This window comes from Haliotis rufescens, unplaced genomic scaffold (genome assembly GCF_023055435.1).
Source record: "Haliotis rufescens isolate VD_foot unplaced genomic scaffold, xgHalRufe1.0.p SCAF_16, whole genome shotgun sequence".
Taxonomy (NCBI): Eukaryota; Metazoa; Mollusca; class Gastropoda; order Lepetellida; family Haliotidae; genus Haliotis; species Haliotis rufescens.
In genome coordinates, this window is record NW_025963846.1 from 3,320,381 (window position 1) to 3,346,469 (window position 26,089).

Consider the following 26,089-nt stretch of genomic DNA (forward strand, 5'->3'; position numbering starts at 1 on the left):
AGTCAGCGAGCCTGACCACCCGATCCCGTTAGTCGCCTCCTACGACAAGCAAAGTCGCCTTTTACGGCAAGCATGGGTTGCTGAAGACCTATTCTACCCCGGATCTTCACGAGTACGAAACATAAGGAATAGGCGTGTGTCCTCTAGATGATCACAAGGATCCGGGGTAGAATGGGTCTTCAGCAGCCTATGCTTGTCATAAAAGGCGACTGTACTTGTCGTAAGAGGTGACCAACTGGATCGGGTGGTCAGGTTCACTAAATGGCATGTCATCGTATCCCAATTGTGTGGATCGATGCTCATAATGTCAACCACTTGATTGTCCGGTCTAGACTCGATTATTTACAAAACAGACCCCGTCATATAGCTGGAATATTGCTGAGTGTGTCGTTAAACAACAAACAAAATAAAAATCATACTATCTGCGAGTAAACAAAGGCAGCAGTTAAAAGGAAAGTCAGAAAAATATTGCCTTGGAATAGTTCTTATACAAATCATGTCATTACATAATCGATTTCGGTATTTAGATTTGAGTATGCCACTTTGTAATTTAATAAATGCGTTACGTCAGATACTAAATACAGGAAGCGTAAAATGAATGGCATAAGGACATATTGATCAGCGGTGATGACTTCCGGTATATCATTCTGAGACGGCAAACAAATTTTCTATTTAGGGTATACAGGCTGTGGATAGCTGTATGGCGGGGGAGGGGGGTATGAGGCGGGGCCTTGAGTGATGGCATCGTTGTAGGCTGGAGGCTGGACCATCTGGGCTGTACATCCGCCATGTTGGGAAGAAGCTAAAACGAAAAAAGTGAAAAATTGTACTTCTGTATAATATGCGTTTACGTTTTTCTTTAAAATATATTATAATTCTATGGCTATAAGCCGAAATGGTGATCAAGCTGAAGAATATGGTTTCTCAAGAGCACTACAATGAGATATATTTTGGAATTGGATGTAATTTTTGAAACCTGTAGTTGCCATCACAGTTGTTGCGCCGACAGGGTGACCGCCGACCGCTCGGCCTTGTCTACTTGATGACTTGAAGCAGGCAACGACGACACCAATGGCGATAGCGATGGAGAAGACAGCAGCCACACTACATCCTATGATGAGGGATATGTTCCTGCAGAATCAGCAGTTTGGACTCATGTACGTTATATTCTACTAGGGCCAATCAAGCAAGTGTTTGGGACATTCTATATGATTAATTAGGGGTCCAAGACTACATGGCTAAGAGCTCTGATATAATCGTTCTGTTCTGTAGTTTTATTTAAACCCTAAAATGCAGTTGTTAGAATATTTACCGCTATTATCAAAGGCAGACAGCGCCTACGTGCCTGTTCATTACAAGCTGAGGGCAGTTTGACCTACTTCCGGCCTGAACAGACTCCAACGTTTATTTACTATGAAAATACTTTGCCTATCACATTCGGAATGTAAGGGAGGTAATCGCATTGTAGTCAAACGCATGGCGTAACATGTAAAATAGGGAATGAATTAAAACCGATATTGTTTTAAACATGTCTGTATTGTTTTAAACGTTTGGGGGAAATTATTTTATTGTAAATATATTTGGACTATCAATGCGGTTGGTGCCTCGCATCAAAGCTTTGTTAACCATTCGCCTACACGGTGCCTAAACAGATACTCATAAATTACGTTCTACCGCTCGTCTCTTTAACGGCCAAACTACTGCTGATCCGACGTGAACCTCCGCTCCCACTCCCCTGTCTACCTACACGTAGGCGCAGCAATATACTCCGTAGCCGCTGCCACAACAGCCGTGAGCACAGTACTTGTATCCTGGGTAGTTGCTTGTCTTACATCGGTAGGCGCCTACGCCTGAAATATTAACTTCATCGTGAAATAGTATTTCAAAGCTTGTTAATTTACGGTCTGTCAACCACTTCTGTGGACAACGTCCGCCAGGAGAATGGAAGGTCAGTGTTTCGATTCCACGTCATACCACACCATGGTGTATAAATGTTAGTTTATTGTTGTTTGTTGTTTAACGCCGCACTCAGCAATATTCCAGCTATATGACGGCGGTCTGTAAATAATCGAGTCTGGACCAGACAATCCAGTGATTGATATCATGAGCATCGATCTACGCAATTGGGATACGATGACATGCATCAACCAAGTCAGCGAGCCTGACCACCCGATCCCGTTAGTCGCCTTTAACGACAAGCATAGTCACCTTTTACGGCAAGTATGGGTTGCTGAAGACCTATTCTACTCCGGAATCTTCACGGGTCTCCACGCAATTAGGATCGATGACATGTATCAACCAAGTCAGCGAGCCTGACCACCCGATCCCGTTAGTCGCCTTTTACGACAAGCATAGTCGCCTTTTACGGCAAGTATGGGTTGCTGAAGACGCATTAATGTTAAACTGTAGTATGACATCATAGGCTAGCACCATAAAACCGGATAAGTCCGGAGTAGCTAGTACACGCAGTCATCCACAGACGCACACACTGCACACACAGATAGACACAGGCACACACACACACAGTGCATACACATAAACCGACTCGATCATTTACAGACTGCCGTCATGTATCTGGAATATTGCTGAGTGCGGCGTAATATTGCTGAGTGCGGCGTTAAACAACATACAAACAAACGGTGTATAAGATGGGAACATGGACTTAAAACATAACTTACGCATGTAAGTACTCAGCAGTATAAAATGTATATACACCATAATAGCATTACATTAGATGGACTAAGTGAGAATAAACTATCAACCCGCATATTGATAACCACGGCATTGACATGTTGCCAAATAATGAAATTGCTAAGAGACATATGTAACAAAATATTTATCTTACGTCTGATCGGTGCTAGGCATATACTTTCAGTTCTCCCCAACACTAAATATTAATTAATAACTGGATAATACAACTGAAGATGACATGTATTAAATACCTTCCAGGAAAAACACTGCAAGTCCGGTTATATAACTGAGCGCACCCATGTTGCAGCTGATGACTAACCCCGTACTGGAGCGTTAGGTTATGTTTAGTTGTTGAGCAATCGGGGGTAACCAAGGACGCTTAAACCAGGGAGTCTATGAAAAGAGTCTATAATTCTACACCCTGCTAAAAGTCGGGGTGACAGCCGAACAGGGGTGTACGGGTGGCTCAGTCGACTATGGCTCCGCAATTAGCTGTGCAGAGTGAGGAGAACCAGAAACCTACGATCGTGGGTTCGAATCCAGGTACACCCTGATTATAGCAGTTGTTTGTTGTTTAACGCCGCACTCAGCAATATTCAAGCTATATGACGGCGGCTTATAAATAACCGAGTCTGGACCAGACAATCCAATGACTAACATCATGAGCATCGATCCACGCAATTGAGATACGATGACATGCATGAACCAAGTCAGCGAGCCTGACCACCCGATCCCGCTAGTCGCCTTTTACGACAAGCATGGGTTGCTGAAGCCCTATTCTACCCCGGAATCTTCACGGGGTAGAGCCTGACCACCCGATCCCGTTAGTCATCCGGAAACCTGTTTTTATACTGATTACAGTCACAGGTTAACTGGAATTCTCCCAGTTAATAACAGAGACTGACCTATTATGTACAATCGTACATTTTTGGTAGTGCGGAATTTTGGGCTGTTATGTGAACATATCTCAATGGGTGCTTTAATTTCAATGGTAATATCAGAGCTACACCTAAAATATACAGGGGTAAAGAAATACTGGCTATACTTATGACTGTGTTCTAGTTGTTTGTACGAGGTAGACGTTGGAATGCAGCATGGACAAAAGGCTGTAAAACCACCTACAGGTATGGTTGTTACGAGTGGGGCTCTATGTACTATCGACGATTCAAGTAACAACTGTGTGGGGATTCTAGGGTCATAAAAATGTCAGTGTGACAATTTGTAGTGTTTAATACTAGCAATGAAAATATAACCACAATATAATCACGCCAGGTACAGAATGACATTTGAGAGAGGGACGAGTTGTTTACATACTCGTTGGCTTAAATTGAACTTGAAATTACGAGAAAATAATCGAAGTAACAAGAAAAAAACTCGAAATTTCGTGTTTTTTTAAATGAACTTAAAATAACGAGAAAATAATCGAAGTAAAGAGAAAAATATATTCGAGAACATATTAATAGTCCAAGAGATGGGAACAATTTATTTCACCAAAGATGTCCATACAAGTTAATGCTAGTTTCGAAGACAAAAAAGGCTGCTTTTTACAAAACTGTTTGTCTCACAAAAATCTGAGGCACAATTTTCACACTAGGGGGCGCTGAAGTAATGACTCAACACTTCTTTTTGCATTATACTTATGCGTTTCCGCCGTCCAAAAGAACATTGGTTGAGAAGATCAAACGAACAAACTTCTCATCAAGTGTTTGGAGAAATGCTCCCACACCAACTCATGTTTAATATGCACCAGAGGGACATAGCTGGAAGTTATAGAATATGGAACCAAATTTAGTGTTTGGTTTGATGGTGACCAAATGCCAAGGCACATCACTAATGTTGGTTGGTTGGTTGTTTAACGCCGCACTCAGCAATATTCGAGCTATATGACGGCGGTCTGTAAAATGATCGAGTGTGGACCAGACAATCCAGTGATTAATATCATGAGCATCGATCCACGCAATTGTTTGTTTGTTTGTTGTTTTACGCCGCACTCAGCAATATTCCAGCTATTTGACGGCGGTCTGTAAATAATCGAGTCTGAACCAGACAATCCAGTAATTGACATTATGAGCATCGATCCATTGGGATCGATGACATGTATCAACCAAGTTAGCGAGCCTGACCACCCGATCCCGTTAGTCGCCTTTTACGGCAAGCATGGATTGCTGAGAACCTATTCTACTCCGGATCTTCAAGATGTCTGCTGAACATAAATGCACCTTTGTAAACAGGTAAACTAAAGTAAACAGCTTTAATAACAATTTAAGTGATATGATTGGTTCGTTGGTTGGTTTGTTGTTTTACGCCGCACTCAGCAATATTCCAGCTATATGACGGCGGTCTGTAAATAATCGAGTCTGGACCAGACAATCCAGTGATTGATATCATGAGCATCGATCCACGCTATTGGGATCGATGACATGCATCAACCAAGTCAGCGAGCCTGACCACCCGATCCCGTTAGTCGCCTTTTACGACAGGCATAGTCGCCTTTTACGGCAAGCATGGGTTGCTGAAGACCTATTCTACCCCGGATCTTCACGCCATGTGATATGAACAGGATCATAACTCTAACAGCAGGCAACAATCAAATGGGTCAGTAATGATTTATGGCTTCAAGATATGCAAATGCGGATAGTTGAAATATATTTGAATTTTTTACGATCGTGTCGACATTTCGATACACAAGAAAAATCTCAAAATATTTTAAATATGGAATTAATTATCATAGTTACAGATATACTAAATATGTTTATATATTGTGCTGGCCTAATTAGACTTCTTTTGCAGACATCCTCACTGCAAGTGATATAAGGGACGCTTAGGGATAATTATTGTAAATGGAAGCTGCTGTAAAATACTAGTACCTCTTTGGATTGACATTTATTGACAGACGTTTCTTGTGCTCTCCTTTACAGATTCGGACCGAAATGGGTGCCGTTGTTCAAAACAGTACAGTACAGTGAGTTGTGTTTAACGCCGCTTTTAACAGTATTCCAGTCATATGACGGTGTGTCAGCTTAATGTGGGAGGAAAGCCCCAAGTGACGCAGTTCTTAGACGTTTACCACTTCGTTGAAACCCACGAGCACGGGTATGGTGCTGACAAACCTAGAAACATAATCGGGGCGAACCGGGATTCGAACCCACAATCATAGGTTTCTGGCGTGTCCAAGGGACGCAACTCTGCACAGCGAATCGCGGCACCTTCGACGACTGGGCCACCCGTGCCCCCTTGTACAAAACAACCGTAGCGATACGACTGTCGTAAGTTTATGTTAAGGTATGGGGCTTACGATCACCTTAGAGCTAAGATCGCTTTGTAAACCCCTGGTTTAACTGATAATCCATTAACTAAAGATTCTTATCTCAGATGCCCTTTTATCATAAAATGTCAACTTTGATGAATACCATTGCAAAGAGTGCGGAGTCATGTTTTCAGCACTCCCTTGTGTGATTTTGGAAAATTCAGCCTATTTGTCTTCGAAACAAGCATTAACTTGTATGGACCTCCCGTCCCTTTGACTATAACTGAAATAACGAGAAAATAAAGTGACGGGAAAATAATCGCAGTTTCGGGTTTTTGAAATAAACTTGAAATAACGAGAAAATAATCAAAATTACAAGAAAAAACTCGAAGTAACGAGAAAATAATTGAAATTACGAAAATATAATCGAAATAAAGAGGGATGCGACGTTAAATTTTAACTCACTCACTCACTTATATCCGTATTTGAATACGATTCGGCAGTTTACTAATAATGTGCATTGCGCTATATATACCGCTCTTTTTCGCAAAGATCTTGTTTAACTCACCTGTTTCGTGCGTGCTGTTTAAAGGATCAACAAAACGAATACCGTATTCGACGTAATAAGCGCCCCGCTCTAATAAGTGCCCACGGCGATATTTGTTAATATATTGGCTAGTGAACAATCCCAATTAGCACCCCTTCCGATTGATCAATGTATACAAGACTTATTTATTCGTGTATAATACGCACTCGTGTGTTATATACACAATTAATTATGGGCAATTAAATTCTGGAGAAATATATCTGGCGTATACAAACATTTTCAGGCTGTCAGCATAAACCACGAAATTTATCTTTCAACTCTGTTTTTTTTTCTCTCAACAAAATACCATTCTAATAAGAGCCCCATATTACTAATTTGAGAGCGCCCTGGGCGCGTATTACGTCTAATACGGTAGTTACACAGATCTAGTTGATCGAGTTTGATAATACACTATTTGTTCTGCTCGACTGAATCTTCTTAGAGCAGGACCTCCTCTCGTGCGGTTTGTTTGTAATTCTCAAAATCATTCAAGCAGTGAGCGTATGTCGTTACATCTGTCACAATACCACGAAATACAGCTTTCCGCCAAAAGTATTCGGAAAACAAACATGGCGGCCAGCAGCGTGACGTTCTCGTCTGAAAAATGTTTTGGTGAAAATAAAATAATCGGTGACTCATAAACGTGAATAGTTACCTTAGTACTTGGTAATATGTCCCTTTGAGGTAATTACACGTAAAATCCTTCTCGGAATGCTCCTGTACAGAGCCTGGATATAGTCGACTGTCAGGTTATCCCACACAAGTCGGATTTCCCGTTCAAGATCGGCAACACTGTTTGTGTTATGGATGAAGACCTATTCTACCCCGGATCTTCACCCTACAATGTATTCTACCCCGGATCTTCACCCTACAATGTAATCAAGGAGGATAATGATCTCTACTTTATTCCTTGGCTTATATTTCTCATATTTGTGAAGTTCCTTCAATGCTTACTTCGCTGGTAATTTAACCCATGATGTTGTTTATAACACCGCAGGTTTCTGCCATTATACATGAAGCATGGAATAAAACCAAATTTTATTTCCAAAATGAGATGCGGAACAAAAGGGGTAATTTATAATGTGTGAAACGGATCTTATTACCAGGTGGGTAACAAAGAAACCGCCAGCGTAGTCCAGACATGTTAAAAGCAAATAACATACCGATCAATGTCCTTGGTAACAAAAGTTGGTAACAAAAGGTGGTGACAATTTTAAAGACTGACTGACTGAGTATGGTTTTACGCCGCTTTTAGCAATATACCAGCAATATCACGGCGAGGGACAACAGAAATGGGCTTCACACATTGTACCCATGTCGGGAATCGAACCCGGGTCTTCGGTTGGTTTGGTTGGTTTGTTGTTTAACGCCACACTCAGCAATATTCCAGCTATATGACGGCACTCTGTAAATAATCGAGTCTGGACCAGACAATCCAGTGATTAATATCATGAGCATCGATTCACGCAATTGAGATCGATGACATGCATCAACCAAGTCAGCGAGCCTGACCACCCGACCACCCGTTAGTCGCCTTTAACGACAAGCATAGTCGCATTTTACTGCAAGCATGGGTTGCCGAAGACCTATTCTACCCCGGAATCTTTACGCGTGACGAGCGAACGCTTTAACCACTAGGCTACCCGACCGCCCCTTGGTGACAAAAGAAGAAAACATTGAGTATTGGTCATGCTTCAGAGACTTACAATTATATAGTACTTCCTTGTTCTGGCCCCCTAAAGCAAAAGATTGCATAAAAGAAAGAAATCAATTCAAGTCTGTGCGAATATTCAACCTGCTCTTAACTGTCGAAATTGAATCTATTTATCCAGGGAGAACAAGGGGGATGCATGAATTCTGCTTGGGCCATAAATCTTGAGTTGAAAAGTTTTTATTTTTTATTACATCTTCATTGCTTCGATTGGGTTGATCAGTTTGCTGTTCTTCTTGTAACATTGCAACAAATGTCACGCAGGTGTTGACGGGAATGTTTACCAAGATGGGATCGATGCTCATGATGTCAATAACTGGATTGTCTGGTCCAGACTCGATTATTTTACAGACCGCCGTCATATAGCTGGAATACTGCTGAGTGCGGCGTTAAATAAACAAAAAAGTGTACGGTTTAAATGTACAAATTAGTGTTCAAATATAGCATTTTATGTTAAATATGTTTGTCAAACGTTACTTCCATCTCATGTTTTCTACGGGCAATGACGAGTATGATCATAAAGTACAATGAAAAAATAAGACTATTTATGAAGGCTACAATGCAGACTTAAATATTATTCATTAATAGGGACCCTTCCCTTTCAGAAAATGCTGGATCCGCTCTTGTGGTCTTTTTTTTTTAATAAACAGAGGGTTCGCATTATACGCCCCCTGCAAATTTAGTTCCCAACGGCAGCTATACGGCTTTAGATATTATTTCAGTGAAGCAGAAAAAATGTTAACGTTTACATTTTTGGTCAACACTGTGATCATATTAACGCACATGGTAAAATAAAATAAAAGGAAGCAAGTTGTTCTCGTTGGCTAAATGTAGTTTGATGAAGACAGCAATTCGTGGACGTGCGTGTACAATAATGTATACTCCTGTATGATGACCCGTGAAGATCCTGGTTAGAAAAGGTCTTCAGCAACCCATGCTTGTCGTGAAAGATGACCATGCTTGTCATAAGAGGCGACTAACGGGATCGGGTGGTCAGGCTCGCTGACTTGGTTGACGCATGTCCTCGATCCCAATTGCGTGGATCGATGCTCATGATGTCACTCACTGGAATATCTGGTCCAGACTCGATTATATACAGACCGCCGCCAGATGGGTATAACATGGGTATAAGGACCAGTTCATGGCAAAAGGTGCAGGTATGGAAATACAGAGGAGCTCAATGAATTCTATCCGCACACTGAGATCACATGCACAATATGTTGCTTGTTGCCATGGACTGGCTGTGTGGGGGATGACTCACGGGCACTTCAACATCAGACCCGTCAGCTGCAAACATGTTGCTCAGGTGGTTGGTGACCCTTTCCCTTCTTCTACCTGGTAAGGATGATTATTTTTCATATCCAGCATTGATTTACAACACTGTTAAATGTTGAATCTAATACATTAATGGTTGCCTTTATAATCAATTGCCAGAAGAATGGTTTGCTTATGAATTTTAAAGTAAAGGTTGTTCGGTGGTTGCTTAATGCCGCATTCAAGACGGACGTCTTGATATAGGATGACACGCAAGTCACCGGACCGCCTCCGTGGTCTAATGGTAGAGCGTCTGCCTGGAGAGCGGAAGGTCCGGGGTTCGATCCCCAGCCGCGTCATACCAAAAGACGTTTAAAGATTGTACTTGTTGTTACCTTTTCTGGTGCTCGGCATTAAGGGGCTAAAACAAGGACTGGTCGGCTCGGAGTCAGTATACTGTGTCTGAGTGGGGTATTCATGTTAAACTGCGGCATGGTATCTCAGTGTGCTAGCACTATAAATCGGCATCAGTCCGGACTAGTACAAGCAGCCACACACACACATACACGTGCATGCACATCGCTATATAAGTGCAATTATCTTGGACGCGACGTTAAACCCCATTTCACCTCACCTCACCTCTGACCATCCGATCTGAAGTGACGCGACTGATTGCGCGAATGTCACATTATAATAACCCATATTGCGCTGTGCAACATAAACTTGAGGTGTTTATTAGCTCATTTGAACGCAAAACGAATTTTATCAAATTTGAAGAAGACATATTTTTTAACTTGAAAACGTTTTGAGACATGGTTTATATCATATCTTAAACCTACCATTTCATATTGATTCATAAACACATGCCTATGATATAGTCGGTATCGTACAATCGAGATTTCTTATAAATATAGAAAATACTTAACTCAACTTACAGAGGAACATCCGGGTATTGCCCTCCATGCAGCTATCTATTACCTGTGTGTACGACGTATACGGTCATTGGGTATGCGGTCCCACTCATAATTCAAAGAACGTGATACAATTTATGGCATCTCCCACTGTTCGATATCGAATAACGTCTCTCGAGTTCATACATAAAAACATAGGTATACAGGGAACAGCTGTGTTTGTTTGTTGTTTAACGCCGCACTCAGCAGTATTCCAGTTATATAACGGCGGTCTGTAAATAATCGAGTCTGGACCAGATAATCCAGTGATTGACATCATGAGCATCGATCCAAGCAATTGGGATCGATGACATTCACCAATCAAGTCAGCGAGCCTGACCACCCGATCCCATTATTCGCCTTTCAAGACAAGCATAGTCGCCTTCCATCTCATTAAAATCAGATCTAAGTTCTCGCTGCCGCTAAACAAAGAACTGAGGACATCCCATTACGAGTCACGTCAGAACGACTTTTCGCGAACTTTGACCGTCCAATGAAATTACTAACAAGAAGTCGATATCAGCCAATTAGAAAGCAGCTTTCTCCAGCTTTGCGACACTCGTTTCAACCTGGCGACTTCCATTTAGGCAACGCTTGCGAAATATGTTGACACAGTTCTCGATTAAAATTTTGAAAACTGAACAAACGACCAATCCGGAATGTCTAATATTTGGTTGAGATTGTATGGCAGTGCTTCTCACGTACTATGCATCGTCTCCTCTGTTTAAATATTTATCCCACGGAAGCGAACGATAGACGATGATTTTGATTTGATTTTAATGAGATTGGGTCGCCTTTTACGGCAAGAATGGGTTGCTGAAGACCTATTCCACCGCTTTTCTGCGGGTAGATTGAAGTCCCCGAGGTTCATCAGAAGCCCGTGAAGATCCGGGATAGAATAGGTCTTCAGCAACCCATACTTGCCGTAAAAGGCGACTATACTTGTCGTAAGAGGCGTCTAACGGGATCGGGTGGTCAGGCTCGCTGACTTCATTGGTGCATGTCATCGATCCCAATTGCGTGGATCGATGCTCATGATGTCAATCACTCGATTAGTTTACAGACCGCCGTCATATAGCTGGAATATTGCTGATTGCGGCGTTAAACAACAAACGAACATTAGAAGCCCAATAGCAGTTTTAAACCCTGCTGAGTCAACATTAAAAATTGTCCCCAACTGTGTTGCAAAATACATAGTTCAACGTTTTTCTCTTCGTCTTTTGTTTGTATGTTGTTTAACGTATCAACCAAGTCAGCGAGCCTGACCACCACCGTTAGTCGCCTTTTACGACAAGCATAGTCGCCTTTTACGGCAAGTATGGTTTGCTGGAGACCTATTCTACCCCGGAATCTTCACGGGTCTCGTTAGGTAGAAGAATCTATGCATTTGTTCACGTAATGTGGAAGAATCTATGCCTTTGTTCACGTTATGTCGTAATATTCTTTCATGATTATAAAATGACAACACTTCAAAACTTCAACAGCCATAATGTCAGCACTGTAGTAGTGGAAGTTACACCAGAGTTTTCAGGCGACGAAGTGTTTACATTTCCTTCTTAGCAGGTTTGATTTAAATAAAATTGACAAAACCCTTTTCATAATTATAAGAAAATACCTTAAAGTGAATGAGTGAGCGGAGTTTAATGCCGCTTTGAACAATATTCCAGTTATATCACGGCGTGTCAGCTTAATGTGAGAGGAAAGCCCGAAGTTTACCACTTTGGTGAAACCCGCGAGTATCGATTCTATCCCACTACAATAGGTCTCTGGCGTGCCCAGGGGACGCAACTCTGCATCACGAACACTTGCAAATGTTAGCAATCAAAATAGGAAATTTTATGAGAGCTTCGCGACAAGACCAGGTTCGTTTACGGTAACCCCTGGCTGTACGCGATGATTCAAGCCTCCGAAGGAACATCCAAATGACAAGGTACAACTCTTTCTGCAGCTTTTAACACTACATGTAAATGTTGTAGAACAAAAGTCTTCGTGGCTCTTGATTCTTTAAGGTTTGACTGTTGTTTAACGCAGCACTCAGCAATATTTCAGCTATATGACGGCGGTCAGTAAATAATCGAATCTGGACCAGACAATCCAGTGATTGACAACATGGGCATCGATCCACGCAAATGGGATACGATGTCATGCATCAACAAAGTCAGCGTAGTCTCCTTTTACGGCAAGCATGGGTTGCTGAAGACCAATTCTACCCCGGATCTTCACGGATCTCATGTTAATTCATAACTGTTCATATTGTTTTGTTGCAGTCGTCTCAGCCGAGTATTATTGCAAGTATGTATCTAGCAGTGGCTATTCAACATACAGATCGTGTCCCAATGGCTGTTGCACCAAGACCTGCTGCAAGACAAGGTGGGGCTATTCAATTATTTTGTCTAGAACAGAGCAATAGAGTATCGGAACGTATTACGGGTTATGTATCACTAAATATGTTTGACCCGTGAAGATTCCGGGGTAGAATAGGTCTTCAGCAACCCATGCTTGCCGTAAAAGGCGACTATGCTTGTCGTAAAAGGCGACTAAAGGGATCGGGTGGTCAGGCTCGCTGACTTGGTTGATACATGTCATCGATCCCAATCGCGTGGATCGATGCTCATGATATTAATCACTGGATTGTCTGGTCCAGACTCGATTATTTACAGACCGCCCTCATATAGCTGGAATTTTGCTGAGTGCGGCGTTAAACAACAAACCACCAACCAAACCAACACTAAATATTTTTATTTCAAATCTGTTATCCGAATCATGGGCAGCTGTTCTCTTACATACCGTACATGAATATTTGTTTGTTTGTTTGTCGTTTAACATGTACATATTGTAGAACTTTCACTTGTCTTAACAAAAGTCTTCGTGGCTCTTGATTCTTTAAGGTTTGTTTGTTGTTTAACGCCGCACTCAGCAATATTCAAGCTATATGACGGCGGTCTGTACCTAAGCGAGTCTGGACCAGACATTCCAATGATTGACATTATGAGCATCGATCCACGCAATTGGGAAACAATGACATGCATCAACCAAGTAAGCGAGCCTGACCACCCGATCCCGTTACTCGCCTCTTACTTCAAGCATAATCGCAAGCATTGGTTGCTGAAGACCTACCTTAGAACGAATCTTCACGGGTCCCGTACATGAATAGTCTAAGTTGGTAAGTGAGTCGATGTTGTTTAATACCGCAAACAGAAATATTGCTGTGTATATAAATGATCGAGCCTGGACCTGCTAGGTCAGATGATAACAAAAGCAACGATCCATGTTGTTGAGTTACGATCACACACAATCAGTCAGGCCGCACAGGGGATAAGATTTGTTTGCTTGTTTGTTTGTTGTTTAACGCCGCACTCGGCAATATTCCAGCTGTATGACGGCGTTCTGTAAATAATCGCGTCTGGACCAGCGAATTCAGTGATTGACATCATGATCATCGATCCAAGCAGTTGGGATAAACACCTTTGAACATATAAACATGTGTTTATGATCCGAGCAGCAGCGAGCCAGACCATCCGATCCCGTTAGTCGACTTTTACAGCAAGCATGGTTTGCTGAGGTCCTATCCTAACCCGGATATTCATGGGTATACACTAGATAAGGAAATGTTCGCACCTTACGTCGAATTTTCATTTCTGTTCGTGTCATGGCAGTCATGATGCACATTGAGTGAGTTGGGTTTTACGTTGCTTTTAGCCATGTTCCAGCAATCTAACGACGGGGGCACTCGAAAGGGGCGGGGCGGTCGGGTAGCCTAGTGGTTTAACCGTTCGCTCGTCACACCGTAGGCCCGGCTTCGATTCCCGACATTGGTACAATGTGCGAAGCCAACTTCTGGTGTCACCCGCCGTGATATTGCTGGAATATTGCTTAAAGCGGCGCAAAACCTCACTGACTCTCTCATTCGAAAGTGGCTTTGCTCATTAAACCCATGTGGGGGATTGAACCCGAGGCTTCTGACTGAGACGCAAACGCTTGAACCAGAGATATATGCATAGGACATTGCACATCATATTTTTGCTGTGGACAGTATAACTGTGGTTGATTCAAAGCCAATGAAATAATTTTCATGTAAAAAAGTAGTGATGCTTTTATAATTGTCCGGTGAATGGCGATTGACTGTAATTTTCTATACATTCACAGTTCTGTCGGTTTTGGTGTCTACATTGGTGGGTCTGCCGGTGGAGTGTCATTCATCATCTTTTGTTGCTGCATTTACTACTTTTGCTGCCGGTCCAATAATACCCGGGTGGTGCCAATAATTATCTAAGTATTTGGAGGATACCTGCCGGGCGCACATGCGATAACGGTACAGGTGTTTATGTTAAAACTCTTTGGTAATGGTACAGATACATGTGCCACAACAAGCTATATGATGTAATAATCAAGTCGGACCTAGACAAACCGATGACTGAGATCATGAGCAACGATAGGCGCCGTCGGGGTAAGATGACACGCTATCAAGCAAGTCACTTTGCGTCTTATGCCGCCTCATACGACCAGCACAGGTTTCAGGGAAACAGTTTTAATCCGGAAGACAAGAAACAATACACAATCGAAATCTTAACAGTTTTTTTCCGTCATAGTCGGTACATTTTCTGTTTTGACCTCTTGTTGACGCTAGCTGTTGCCAAGGGTCGGGTGGTCAGGCTCGCTGACTTGGTTGATGCATGTCATCGATCCCAATTGTGTGGATCGATGCTGATATCAATCACTGGATTGTCTGGTCCAGACTCGATTATTTACAGACCGCCGACATATAGCTGGAATATTGCTGAGTGCGGCGTATAACAACAAACCAACCACCCAATTGCGTGGATCGATGCTCATGATATTAATCACTGGATTGTCTGGTCCAGACTGGATTATTTGCAGACCGCTGTCATATAGCTGGAATATTGCTGAGTGCGGTGTTAAACAGCAAACAAACAAATCCAGTATTTATTCAACTTTACTTTTATGTTTTACCACATTCATGCATGGTCCATGGGATAGAGCGTCTGCCCGGAGAGCGGGAGGTCGGTGATGTTATCTTTGGCCACGTTACACCAACAGACCTTAACAGAAGGTCCTTGCTGTTACCCTGCCCAACGCATTAAATGGATAAACAAGGACTGGTCGGTTCGGAGCCAGTGCACCGTGTATGGGTGGGATATCCATGTTAAACTGAGGCATGCTATCTCAGTGGGCAAGCACTATATGAAACCGGTGTTGTCCAGCACCCACGCACGCTAGCACACAGCCTCACGTACGCAAGCACTCAGACCCACGCACGCACGATACGAACACGGCTATATAAGTACAATGATCTTGAACACGACGTTAAACACCATTTCACCTCACCTCACTTTTTTCTTTACCTTTTCAGGTGATGTCTTCACAACCAATCAAAATTCAAACATGGCCAATCCCTATAATCTTGAAACCATGTTTCTAGTTCCCCGTTGACCTATACCTGCTCTCTGTTTCTCGTTGTTTATTGCCAACAAAGATTTGATCGCGGTGTATGCAGAAAAAGATTTTGCGCATGCCAAAGGCAGGGCAAGGACCTGTGTTGTGAGCAGATCTCAGCATTACGACTCTCGTAGCCCATATATTCTAACCCTGGGCTACAAATGCTACATGGAAACAGCCCCTTTATATCTCACCGAACTGCCTAAATACAAGCCTTCCAGATATCCCCGTTCACCTGATACAAGTCCCGGAAACCCGTCTCAAAACCTTTGGTCAGAGATCTTTCCAGTTCTGCGCTTCATCCCTATGGAACAAACTACCATCCGATCTTAAGCTGTTGCCATCGTTTTCATCCTTTAAGGCTCATCTGAAAACACACCTTTTCAGACAACACTATCAACTCTACTCCCCTTTCATTAGCATTACTTGCTAAAACTGTGTAGCGCCATGAGCATTAACGTGGTGAATGGAATCTGGCGTAGTATAAATGGATTTGTTATTATTATTATTATTATTATATGCTTCACCTCAGACTTTAGACAGCCTTTGCAGTAGCACGTTTCATCTATTCGAAACAATGAATGGGATCTCTAAAAAAACCACCTAATTATACCTGATGACTCTGTATGTGTGTCGAGACTTGAATTTTACATGACACATTTTCTATCAATAAAGAATTCATTCGTAATTCATGTTTTTTATTGAACAAAATATTCATCAAATGCTATTCTTAATTCTCAAGCTTCCTTTTTGTGAGTGAATATGGTTTCACGTCACGTTTCAGCAATATTCGGGAATGGGAGTGGGGGGTTGGGGTGGGTGGGTGCACACATTGTTCACACGATGGTATGCGATCGAACCGTGTTCACCGGCTATAGGGAAAGCGTTTTAACTTCCGTGCTACCACAATACATCCACGGAACTGGGATACCATGGCATGCATCAACCAGGATCCTGTATGTCACCTGGGGTGCGGGGTTGGTGGAGACAACCCGGATCTTTGCTGGGGGGCATTGAGGAAAACCCTGAAATGATAAAACAGATATAACATCCCGATGACAGATGACAACGTACAACATCAGAGCTCAGACGTCAATCTACCCATCTCACCCACAACGATGTTTCTTCGGCTGACTTTTCTCTTGGCGATTCTGCCAGGTAATATGTTAACTTTTCATATTCAATAGACCCGCGAAGATCCGGGGTAGAATAGGTCTTCAGCAACCCATGCTTGCCGTAAAAGGCGACTATGCTTGTCGTAAAAGGCGACTAAAGGGATCGGGTGGTCAGGCTCGCTGACTTGGTTGATGCATGTCATCGATCCCAATTGCGTGGATCGATGTTCATGATATTAAGCACTGGATTGTCTGGTCCAGACTCGATTATTTACAGACCGCCGACATATAGCTTGAATATTGCTGAGTGCGGCGTTAAACAACAAAGCAAGCAACCATCCAGCCGCAAAGTGTGGTACCCTTGGTGTCACCGTCTCTCATACGTTTAAAACGATTGATCACTTGATGTTTGAAAAATAATAATTTCCAAAGTAATACAATTCTTCATGTGCAGGTCGTGAAATTGGGATCTTTGGCATCATATCATGACAGTAATCAATATACATAGTTTGTTTATCAAACACTGGCATACGATTACGCAGAATTGCGCTGGTCCGACTGCCTTGTTTTGTTTTTTGTTTTGTTTGTTGTTTAACGCCGCACTCAGCAATATTCCAGCTATATGACGGCGGTCTGTAATTTACAATAATCGAGTCCGGACCAGACAATCCAGTGAATGGCATCATGAGCATCGATCCACGCAATTGGGATCGATGCCATGCATCAACCAAGACAGCGAGCCTGACCACCGATCCCACTAGTTGCATCTTACGACAAGGATAGTCGCCTCCGACTGCCTTTAAAGCAGTTGCCAAATAGCATTCGTCACCACTCGCCCCTTTCCGTAACCTGCAAGAAGACTCGTCCCCCTATCGATGGATGTTATGTGCGAAAATAAGACAAACCAATCAGAATGGGCGAATGATTTCAAGTTCTTCGTCAAAGAATCCCTCAGAAATAATTTTTTGATTTTATATATGTCTTGCATCTAAAAATATACCCAAGACACAGTTAAATGTGTTCAATCACACTGTATAATTCCGCATGTCCAGATGTGCTTTAACTTGCATCTGAAGTATATATAATATATGGGGAAATATATGTGAACCATTACGCAAAGAGTTGACAATTGTTTCAGGTATGCCCGTTTGCGCTTAGACGGAACCCGGTCGCAAAAATGGCCATGAGAGGGGTACGAGTCGCTATTCGGCTTGCCCCGGAATAACACGAGTTGGTCTCGAATGGCCAAATAATTGAATTTGTATTCAGGGATTTACTTCCTGGAAGATAACAATGGACACGTGTCATGTACAATAAATTGCATGGTAGCGATGTATCATTATTCCGCAGTGGTTATATAGCTCGCCATTGGTTAATGCTTATCGCTAAATTTCTTTGAAGGAAGTTACTGTAAACGGGACAAGATAATGTTCAGCAAAAACATCATAATGAGGATGAGGAAGATAAAGGAGGGATTTTGCACGCGCGAACAGGATGTGGACACTTACAGTTCACCTGATAACGTGCAGCGATGTAATTATGAGAGGGGGCGGTAGGGTAGCTTTGTGGTTAAAGCGTTAGCTCGTCACGTGTGTGAAGCCTATCTCTAGTGTCCCCCGCCGTGATAATGCTGGAATATTATACTCACCCACTCACTCACTATATTATCATAAAAGAACTAGATTTACTACCGATTCATAAATAGGTACAGGGATTTCAATTTCTTACACACCTGTCGGTGTTCATGAGAAACCATTAAAGATAACTGGTATCGAACATGGCGCGAGATTGAATTCCAGGCCCGTGATTGTCTACCTCATGGTGATGACCTGTGGTCAGATTCTGACGGACTACTTCCCTGATTGTACCCATGCTTGCCGGGATCAGGCTCGCTGACTTGGTTGATGCATGTCATCGTCTCCCAATTGCGTGGATCGATGCTCATGATGTCAACCACTGGATTGTCTGGGCCAGACTCGATTATTTGTCAGACCGCCATCATAAAGCTTGAATATTGCTGAGTGCGGCGTTAAACAACAAACAAACAATCAAACTTTCCTGGTGTAATTTATTACTCGTGCTTCAGTCGAATTGACCTATGTTTGTGTTGAAACTATATGGTTTTAGAGTGTAAATAAATGTTCGTTGGTCTTATCTAGTTCGCATTATCACCATTGCCTTGATAGTCCAGGGATATGGCGGAAACCACACTAGGTATGAGTTACTTTAGTAAGCAGGAAACCCGTGATGATCCGGGGTAGAATAGGTCTTCAGCAACCCATACTTACCGTAAAAGGCGACTATGCTTGTCGTAAGAGGCGACTTACGGGATCGGGTGGTCAGGCTCGCTGACTTGGTTGGTGCATGTCATCGTATCCCAAACTGTTTCATCGATTCGATGCTCAAATGGTGCGATTTCAGAGTGTAAGAAACAGAGTAGTGCATTTACCATTTATCTTACGAAATCCAGGGGCACGGGTGGCCCAGTCGTCGAAGGTGCCGCGATTCGCTGTGCAGAGTTGCGTCCTTTGCGCACGACAGAAACCTATGGTTGTGGGTTCGAATCCCGGTTCGCCCCGATTATGTTTCTAGGTATGTAAGCACCATACCCGTGCTCGTCGGTTTCATCGAAGTGGTAAACGTCTGAGACCTGCATCACTTCGGGCTTTCCTCCCACATTAAGCTGACACGCCGCGATATAACTGTAATACTGCTAAAAGCGGCGTTAAACCCTACTCACTCACTCACTCACTCCAGTGTGTTATAAGTGTGGACAACGAGCACATATTGCTAAGCAGCATCCAGTGTTATAAGTGTGGACAACGAGCATACATTGCCCGTGCTCGTCGGTTTCATCGAAGTGGTAAACGACCTGCATCACTTCGGGCTTTCCTCCCCCATTAAGCTGACACGCCGTGATATGACTGGAATATTGTTAAAAGCGGCGTTAAACCAAACTCACTCACTCTTACGAAAGCCACTCGTGCAGTTATCTCTATTTCTCATCCCAAACGGGCTACCGTAGGAGATATATATCCCTTGATGTGACCAAGCGATATCTTCAAGAAAGTGCATCACAATACTTTGCAGACCATTGTGATGTCATCGTTACCATCGTCACAATAAAAAGGCATCACTAATCTCTTTCCCACTGAAGCTGTATGTTCTACACTAAAGACACTGGTTTATCACTGTATATATACTAAAAGGACCGCCCGCTTGGTCCCGAGGGAAAGCGTCTGTCCGGAGAGCGGAAGGTCGGAGGTTAGATCCCCGGCCGTGTCATACCAAAGGACGTTAAGACTGCGGCACGGTATCTGAGAGGGCTAGCACAAACAATGGACATAAGGCCGAACTAGGACAAGCAGACACACACACACACACACACACACACACACACACACACACACACACGTGCATGCACATCGCTATTTAAGTGCAAAAATAATTCGACGATAAAGTCCAAATCACTTGACCTCACTTTACATGCTCAAAACTTTGGAAGAATGATTTCGGATTAAAATAGAATTTCACGCCTCGTGTGCTCAAATGTATCAACGGATTCAACACACGTCGAAAATTAGCCTAAATCTCTTCGGAAAAACTAGTTGTAAACTTTTATCAACTCGTATACATATATATAAACAAGTGATTTCATCAGGTGTATAAGTATTAAATGTAGAAAAAAAACCTGAGTCCAGATATTCGTGCTTGTCAAAACTCCTTTATTCCACACAAGATCTTTCGCCCTTCTTTAACTTACAGTATAGTCATATATTCTATCTAACTTTATATTATATATTGTATGTCACCTAGATTCATATTCATGAATTTGTGCAGACTATTTCTAGAAATGCTTTGGGCACGTAACTCAAAAATAAAATAAAAATCACACAAAACTACAAAACCTGTTCTTGATATAAATTGCTTTGTTTCAGCTATAATTGCAGAGTACTGCACGTTTGAAAACCTTCATGGAAACAAAACCACCCGAAGGTGCAGCAGTGGGTGTTGCACTGACGAGTGTTGTGAGGAGGACAGGTAAGGCATGAGACATCTTCGACAAACAGGGCTATGTTGAAACTCGTTGATTGATTGTTTGATTGTTTGTTGTTTAACGCCGCACTCAGCAATATTCCAGCTACATGACGGCGGTCTGTAAAATAATCGAGTCTGGACCAGACAATCCAGTGAATGACATCATGAGCATCGATCGACGCAATTGGGATCGATGACATGTATCAACCAAGTCAGCGAGCCTGACCACCCGATCCCGTTAGTCGCCTTTTACGACAAGCATAGTCGCCTTTTACGGCAAGTATGGGTTGCTGAGGGCCTATTCTACCCCGGAATCTTCACGGGTCGTTTAAGCTCGTATCGTCTCAGGCAAGTGAAGTTTTCCAAAACAATAACCCCTTTGGGGCCCAAGTTAGAATTGGTCGCAAGCACCTCATTGCTGGTCGTAAAAGCCAACTGAATTGGATGGGATGGGCCGGTTGTGTGCCCCGATTGCATGTATCGTTTCTTATCACTCTCCTACCCACAGTTCCATGCGACTAGCATAGTACCTCTGCCACAGGCCAGCGCCATGGAACGATTCGTCACATCTTACACAGTCCATTCAAGGTATTGCATATGTTTTTTATCTGTTTAATTTTTAACAAGTCTACAAATCTAGATAAACATATGTAAAAATATGCTAAATCGTGAAAAACTATTTCCATTTGCGTAGTTATCCTATGTTTACATTGATTGTACGGCTCCACGTGCTGTCATCGAAGCCCTACGGAGAGCTAGCGATACGGTCACTTTGATGTGTAAATATGTATTGTCATGCAACTCACTGTCGCAGTTGTAGTAGCATATCTATATAAGTATGCGAAACAATATGTAAAGCGCCCCCAAATACATGTACTTGCATTAGTCCGTTCTATTCTGATTTCTGAAAAAGCGCGTTTGTTTACAAACAAGAGAAATGTCCGGTCACGTGATGTGCAAATTAGCCTGTGGCAGTGGTGTTATGCTAAGTCCCCACTGCGCCGGAGTGTGCTTTCTTATGTTTACAAATATAACATTTGTGCATCATACAGCTGGAATAGCGATGTTTGCGGCGTAAACCAACATGCACACAATCGTTGATTAAAAAACTGCAACCGAACTGTGTTTTTGTACCTGCATTCTGTATTCATTCCTAAGCATTAAAGAACCCGTGAAGATCCGGGGTTGAACTGGTCTTCAGAAACCCATGCTTGCTCTAAAAGACGATTTTGCTTGTCGTAAGAGGCGACTAACGGGATCGGGTGGTCAGGATCGCTGACTTGGTTGATTGATTGATGCGCATGATGTCAATCACTGGATTGTCTGGTCCAGACTCGATTAGTTACAGACCGCCGTCATATAGCTGGAATATTGCTGAGTGCGGCGTTAAACAACAAAAAAACAAACAAAAGAAAACGTATTAAAGATTTTAATGTTTTACATTTTCCCCTTCAATCAAAACGTCACAAAGATGATAACCCCACCACATACGAACACACGGCAAATTTCTAAATTCTCATTATCAGTTCGGTCGGTGTCTACGTGGGTGGATCTGCAGGTGGTGGGTCGATGCTCGTCTTGTTGATCTGCTACTACTACTGTTGTTGCCGGAACAATGACCCAGTCGTAGCGGTAGTTATTTAGGTATGTATGGAGATAATCTTACCTACATTCACATCAATTCCGTTAATACATTCATCTTTAGGTGATGGTAGTGGATAGAGCGCATGCTCGAAGTGCAGAAGATCGGTAGGTGCCTCATACCAAAACACGGTAAAAGATGGTACTTGTTGTTACCCTGCCTGACGCTCGGCACCGGTCGGCTCGGAGTCAGTGTCTTACTTAAACGTCAGGCAGGGAGGGTAGCAATAAGACAGTCTTAGTGAGGTATTCATGTTCCACAGGGGATAAGCGCTGTCCATGCAAAATCAGAAAACCATTTTCTCGCTGGGCTGTAGAATATTTAGATTTGTACGTCTTCATGCATGTTTCACAAATAAAATCTTTTGACGTGTGCGCTTTAAGATAAGTGGCTGGTAGTTGACACATGACCAATTAATTGCCTCGATGTCTACCTGGTTTTCGACTCGTCGCTATCGCACCCGATGACATCAAAAATAAAGAATATTGAAACGAGCGTTTTACTGCCTAAATCATGCTTCATGTACTCGGGTGAAATATCATTTTCAACTGTCACAGCGAGACAATGGTAGTTGCTACCTACGAACTTCCGGTTTGTCCCCAAGTTTTTTTTTGTTTGTTTGTTGTTTAACGCCGCACTCAGCAATATTCCAGCTATATGACGGCGGCCTGAGTAATAATCGTGTCTGGACCACACAATCCAGTGATTGACATCATGAGCATCGATCCACGCAATTGGGACACAATGACATGCATCAACCAATTGCGTGGATCGATGCTCATGGTATCAATCACTGGGTTCTCTGGTCCAGACTCGATTATTTACAGACCGCCGTCATATAGCTGGAATATTGCTGAGTGCGGCGTTAAACAACAAACCAACAACCACAACAACAGTCTGTATAATCTCAAGAGTTTCAAGTAACGTTCCAAATTTCCCTTTTTATATTTTCAGGCTGGTGTCAAGGAATATGCAGTGGCAACAATCATCACAATTCAATTTGCCAATCCTGAAACCTAAAACTTTATCTACATTTGTTACACTGTCTACTCTTTCAACATGTGTTATTAACTTGCTACGTACACTATCTACCAACAGTGTTATCGCTTTTCTACTCTATCAACATGTGTTATACTGTCTACTACATACTTCTCCTCCGTCCCAGGGGGCACGGGGGGCCCAGTCGTCTAAAGGCGCCGCGATTCGCTGTGCAGAGTGGCGTCCCTTGGGCACGCCAGAAACCTGTTTCTAGGTTTGTCAGCACCACACCCGTGCTCGTGGGTTGCACCGAAGTGGTAAACGCCTGAGACCTGCATCACTTCGGGCTTTCCTCCCATATTAAGCTGACACGCCGCGATAAAACTGGAATAATGTTAAAAGCGGCGTTAAACCCAACTCTCACTCACTCCTCCGTCCCAGGGCACGCGCATCAATGTGTGACTACGCGCACCCAGACACACCTCCTATTCAAACTATTTTTTAAATTTGTTCATGGCAACTGTATGTGAGAAGACGTGGTTTGATTCTCATATGACCAACGTCATTTGATGTAAAAAGTTAATGAAATTGTTATATGGGTTATCCTCTTCGCTATCTTGTGTATCGTGTCTCCATTCTATTACATAAACTGACGTCCAAAAGAAACTTTACCAGAGTTTGAAATCACTCTTGCTCAAAAACAATTAAACATACATGCATGAAGTAAAGTGTATTGAGAAGATCAATATATCAACATAATCAACACTGAAAATGACAATCATACCGCGACCGAGAATGACGTCAGAGCCCCCCAAAGTTGGGTGTGGTACAAAACTCGAGCTTTCAGAATCATGAACAATAGGCAGAGTACATAAACAATCGCTCACGTTCAATAACAAGTCATTAGTAGCGTGTGTGACCAACAAATGCCTCAATACACGTAAAAACTCTTCGACGCACAGAAAAAGTCAGTCGTCTGATGAGGTCACGTGGGATTTGAAGCCATTCTTCTTGGAGTGCCAAGATCAGTTCTTGCCGGTTGGCTGGAGAGTGTGGTCGTTGTCGAACACGACGATCCATCAAGTCCCAGAGGTGTTCTATGGGGGACATGTCGGGTGAGCGTGCAGGCCACGGCAGGACGTTGGCGTTGTTGGCTGCGAGGAAGTTAGTGACAATTCTGGCTGTATGGGCTCTAGCTTTGTCATGCTGATAAATGACACCACGTGGCTGCTGTTGGAGAAATGGTAGGACAACTGGACGAAGAATGTTATCCATGTAACGCTGAGCTGTCAAGTTTCCGTCAACGATGACCAGCGGTGTCCTATCCTGCCCACAGATCCCTCCCCACACCATGACACTCCCTCCACCAAATGGTACGACCTCCTGCACGCAACACGCCGCCGTTCGTTCACCCCTTCGGCGGTAAACACGTTCTTCCATCAGCCCTAAACATACAGAATCGACTTTCGTCAGTGAAGACAACCCTCTGCCAGTCACGTCGTTGCCAACGTCGTACAGTCCGGGCCCATCTCAATCGCAGACGACGATGTTGCGCTGTCAAAAGCTGTCCTCTGTATGGTCTAAAAGCCCTGATTCCATGAGCCCTGAGTCTCCTGGCCACTGTCTGTCGACTAACCCTGTGACCTAAGGCATTTGTCGCCGATGAGGTCACTGTCAGGAAGCGATTTCGGAGGTTCAAGGTACGCAAGTACCGGTCATCATAGGGCGTAGTCACCCTGGGTCTGCCTGTTCTTGGCCTGTCAGCGGTCCGCCCTGTCTGTCTGTAACGTTGCATCAAGTTGGTAAAGGGCAACACGGGAGCAACCGAAGGTTCGTGCAATATGGGCGTGGGTGGCTCCCATCTGTACCATACCCAAGGCTCGTTCACGTTGTTCGACTGAGTCGTGGCATTTCTTTTGTGTTTTTTTATCACTGTGGATGTCTGACTTGCCCTTGCAATCGTTTTATGCCCTTACCCGCACGTGCATTTGCAGTTGTCCGTGGTGCAGGTGTTTTTCACTTTTTCACCTGTTATCTCGCAAACATGTAACAGACGATTAACATTTTCTGAATACACTATTGTTGTATTTAGGTTATGTGTTTTAGATAGACTTCATGGAAAAAAAAAAATATTGTCTGAAATTTATATTTTCAGTTGGTAAAGTTACTTTTGGACGTCAGTTTATAAACCCTGGACCCATTCGCAACTTTACGTTTGTTTTAGGTCAGTTTCGAATGGCACTACGCTATAACTACACGTCCATTCAAATTACAGTAAACTACGGTTATAACGAACTCAAAGGGATCAATAATGTTAATTCGGTATAACCGTAGTTCGTTATAAGCACTTATACATCATATATACAGCAAACGTAGTTTAGTGTACACTGTTTTTTTAGTGTTAGAACAATACGGCGATC

At 42.9% G+C, this 26,089-nt stretch overlaps 1 protein-coding gene and 2 long non-coding RNA genes across 3 annotated transcripts; 2 read left to right on the top strand and 1 right to left on the bottom strand.

Moving 5' to 3' along the window:
• Positions 1–387: 387 nt before the first annotated feature.
• Positions 388–3,031, bottom strand: LOC124144907. The gene is made up of 4 exons (XM_046514524.2): positions 2,943–3,031; positions 1,748–1,850; positions 977–1,131; positions 388–802 (listed from the first exon to the last, which is right to left on the bottom strand). Exons 1-4 carry the CDS (start codon positions 2,989–2,991, stop codon positions 669–671), a joined length of 441 nt encoding a protein of 146 aa, XP_046370480.2. The 5' UTR covers positions 2,992–3,031; the 3' UTR covers positions 388–668.
• Positions 3,032–9,474: 6,443 nt separating this feature from the next.
• Positions 9,475–16,132, top strand: LOC124144908. The gene is made up of 4 exons (XR_006862484.2): positions 9,475–9,573; positions 12,707–12,809; positions 14,586–14,751; positions 15,811–16,132. It is a non-coding gene; the product is annotated as an uncharacterized LOC124144908 (long non-coding RNA).
• An 820-nt stretch (positions 16,133–16,952) lies between these two features.
• LOC124144895 lies at positions 16,953–23,979 on the top strand. The gene is made up of 4 exons (XR_006862483.2): positions 16,953–17,054; positions 20,950–21,052; positions 22,576–22,693; positions 23,646–23,979. It is a non-coding gene; the product is annotated as an uncharacterized LOC124144895 (long non-coding RNA).
• Positions 23,980–26,089: the final 2,110 nt, after the last annotated feature.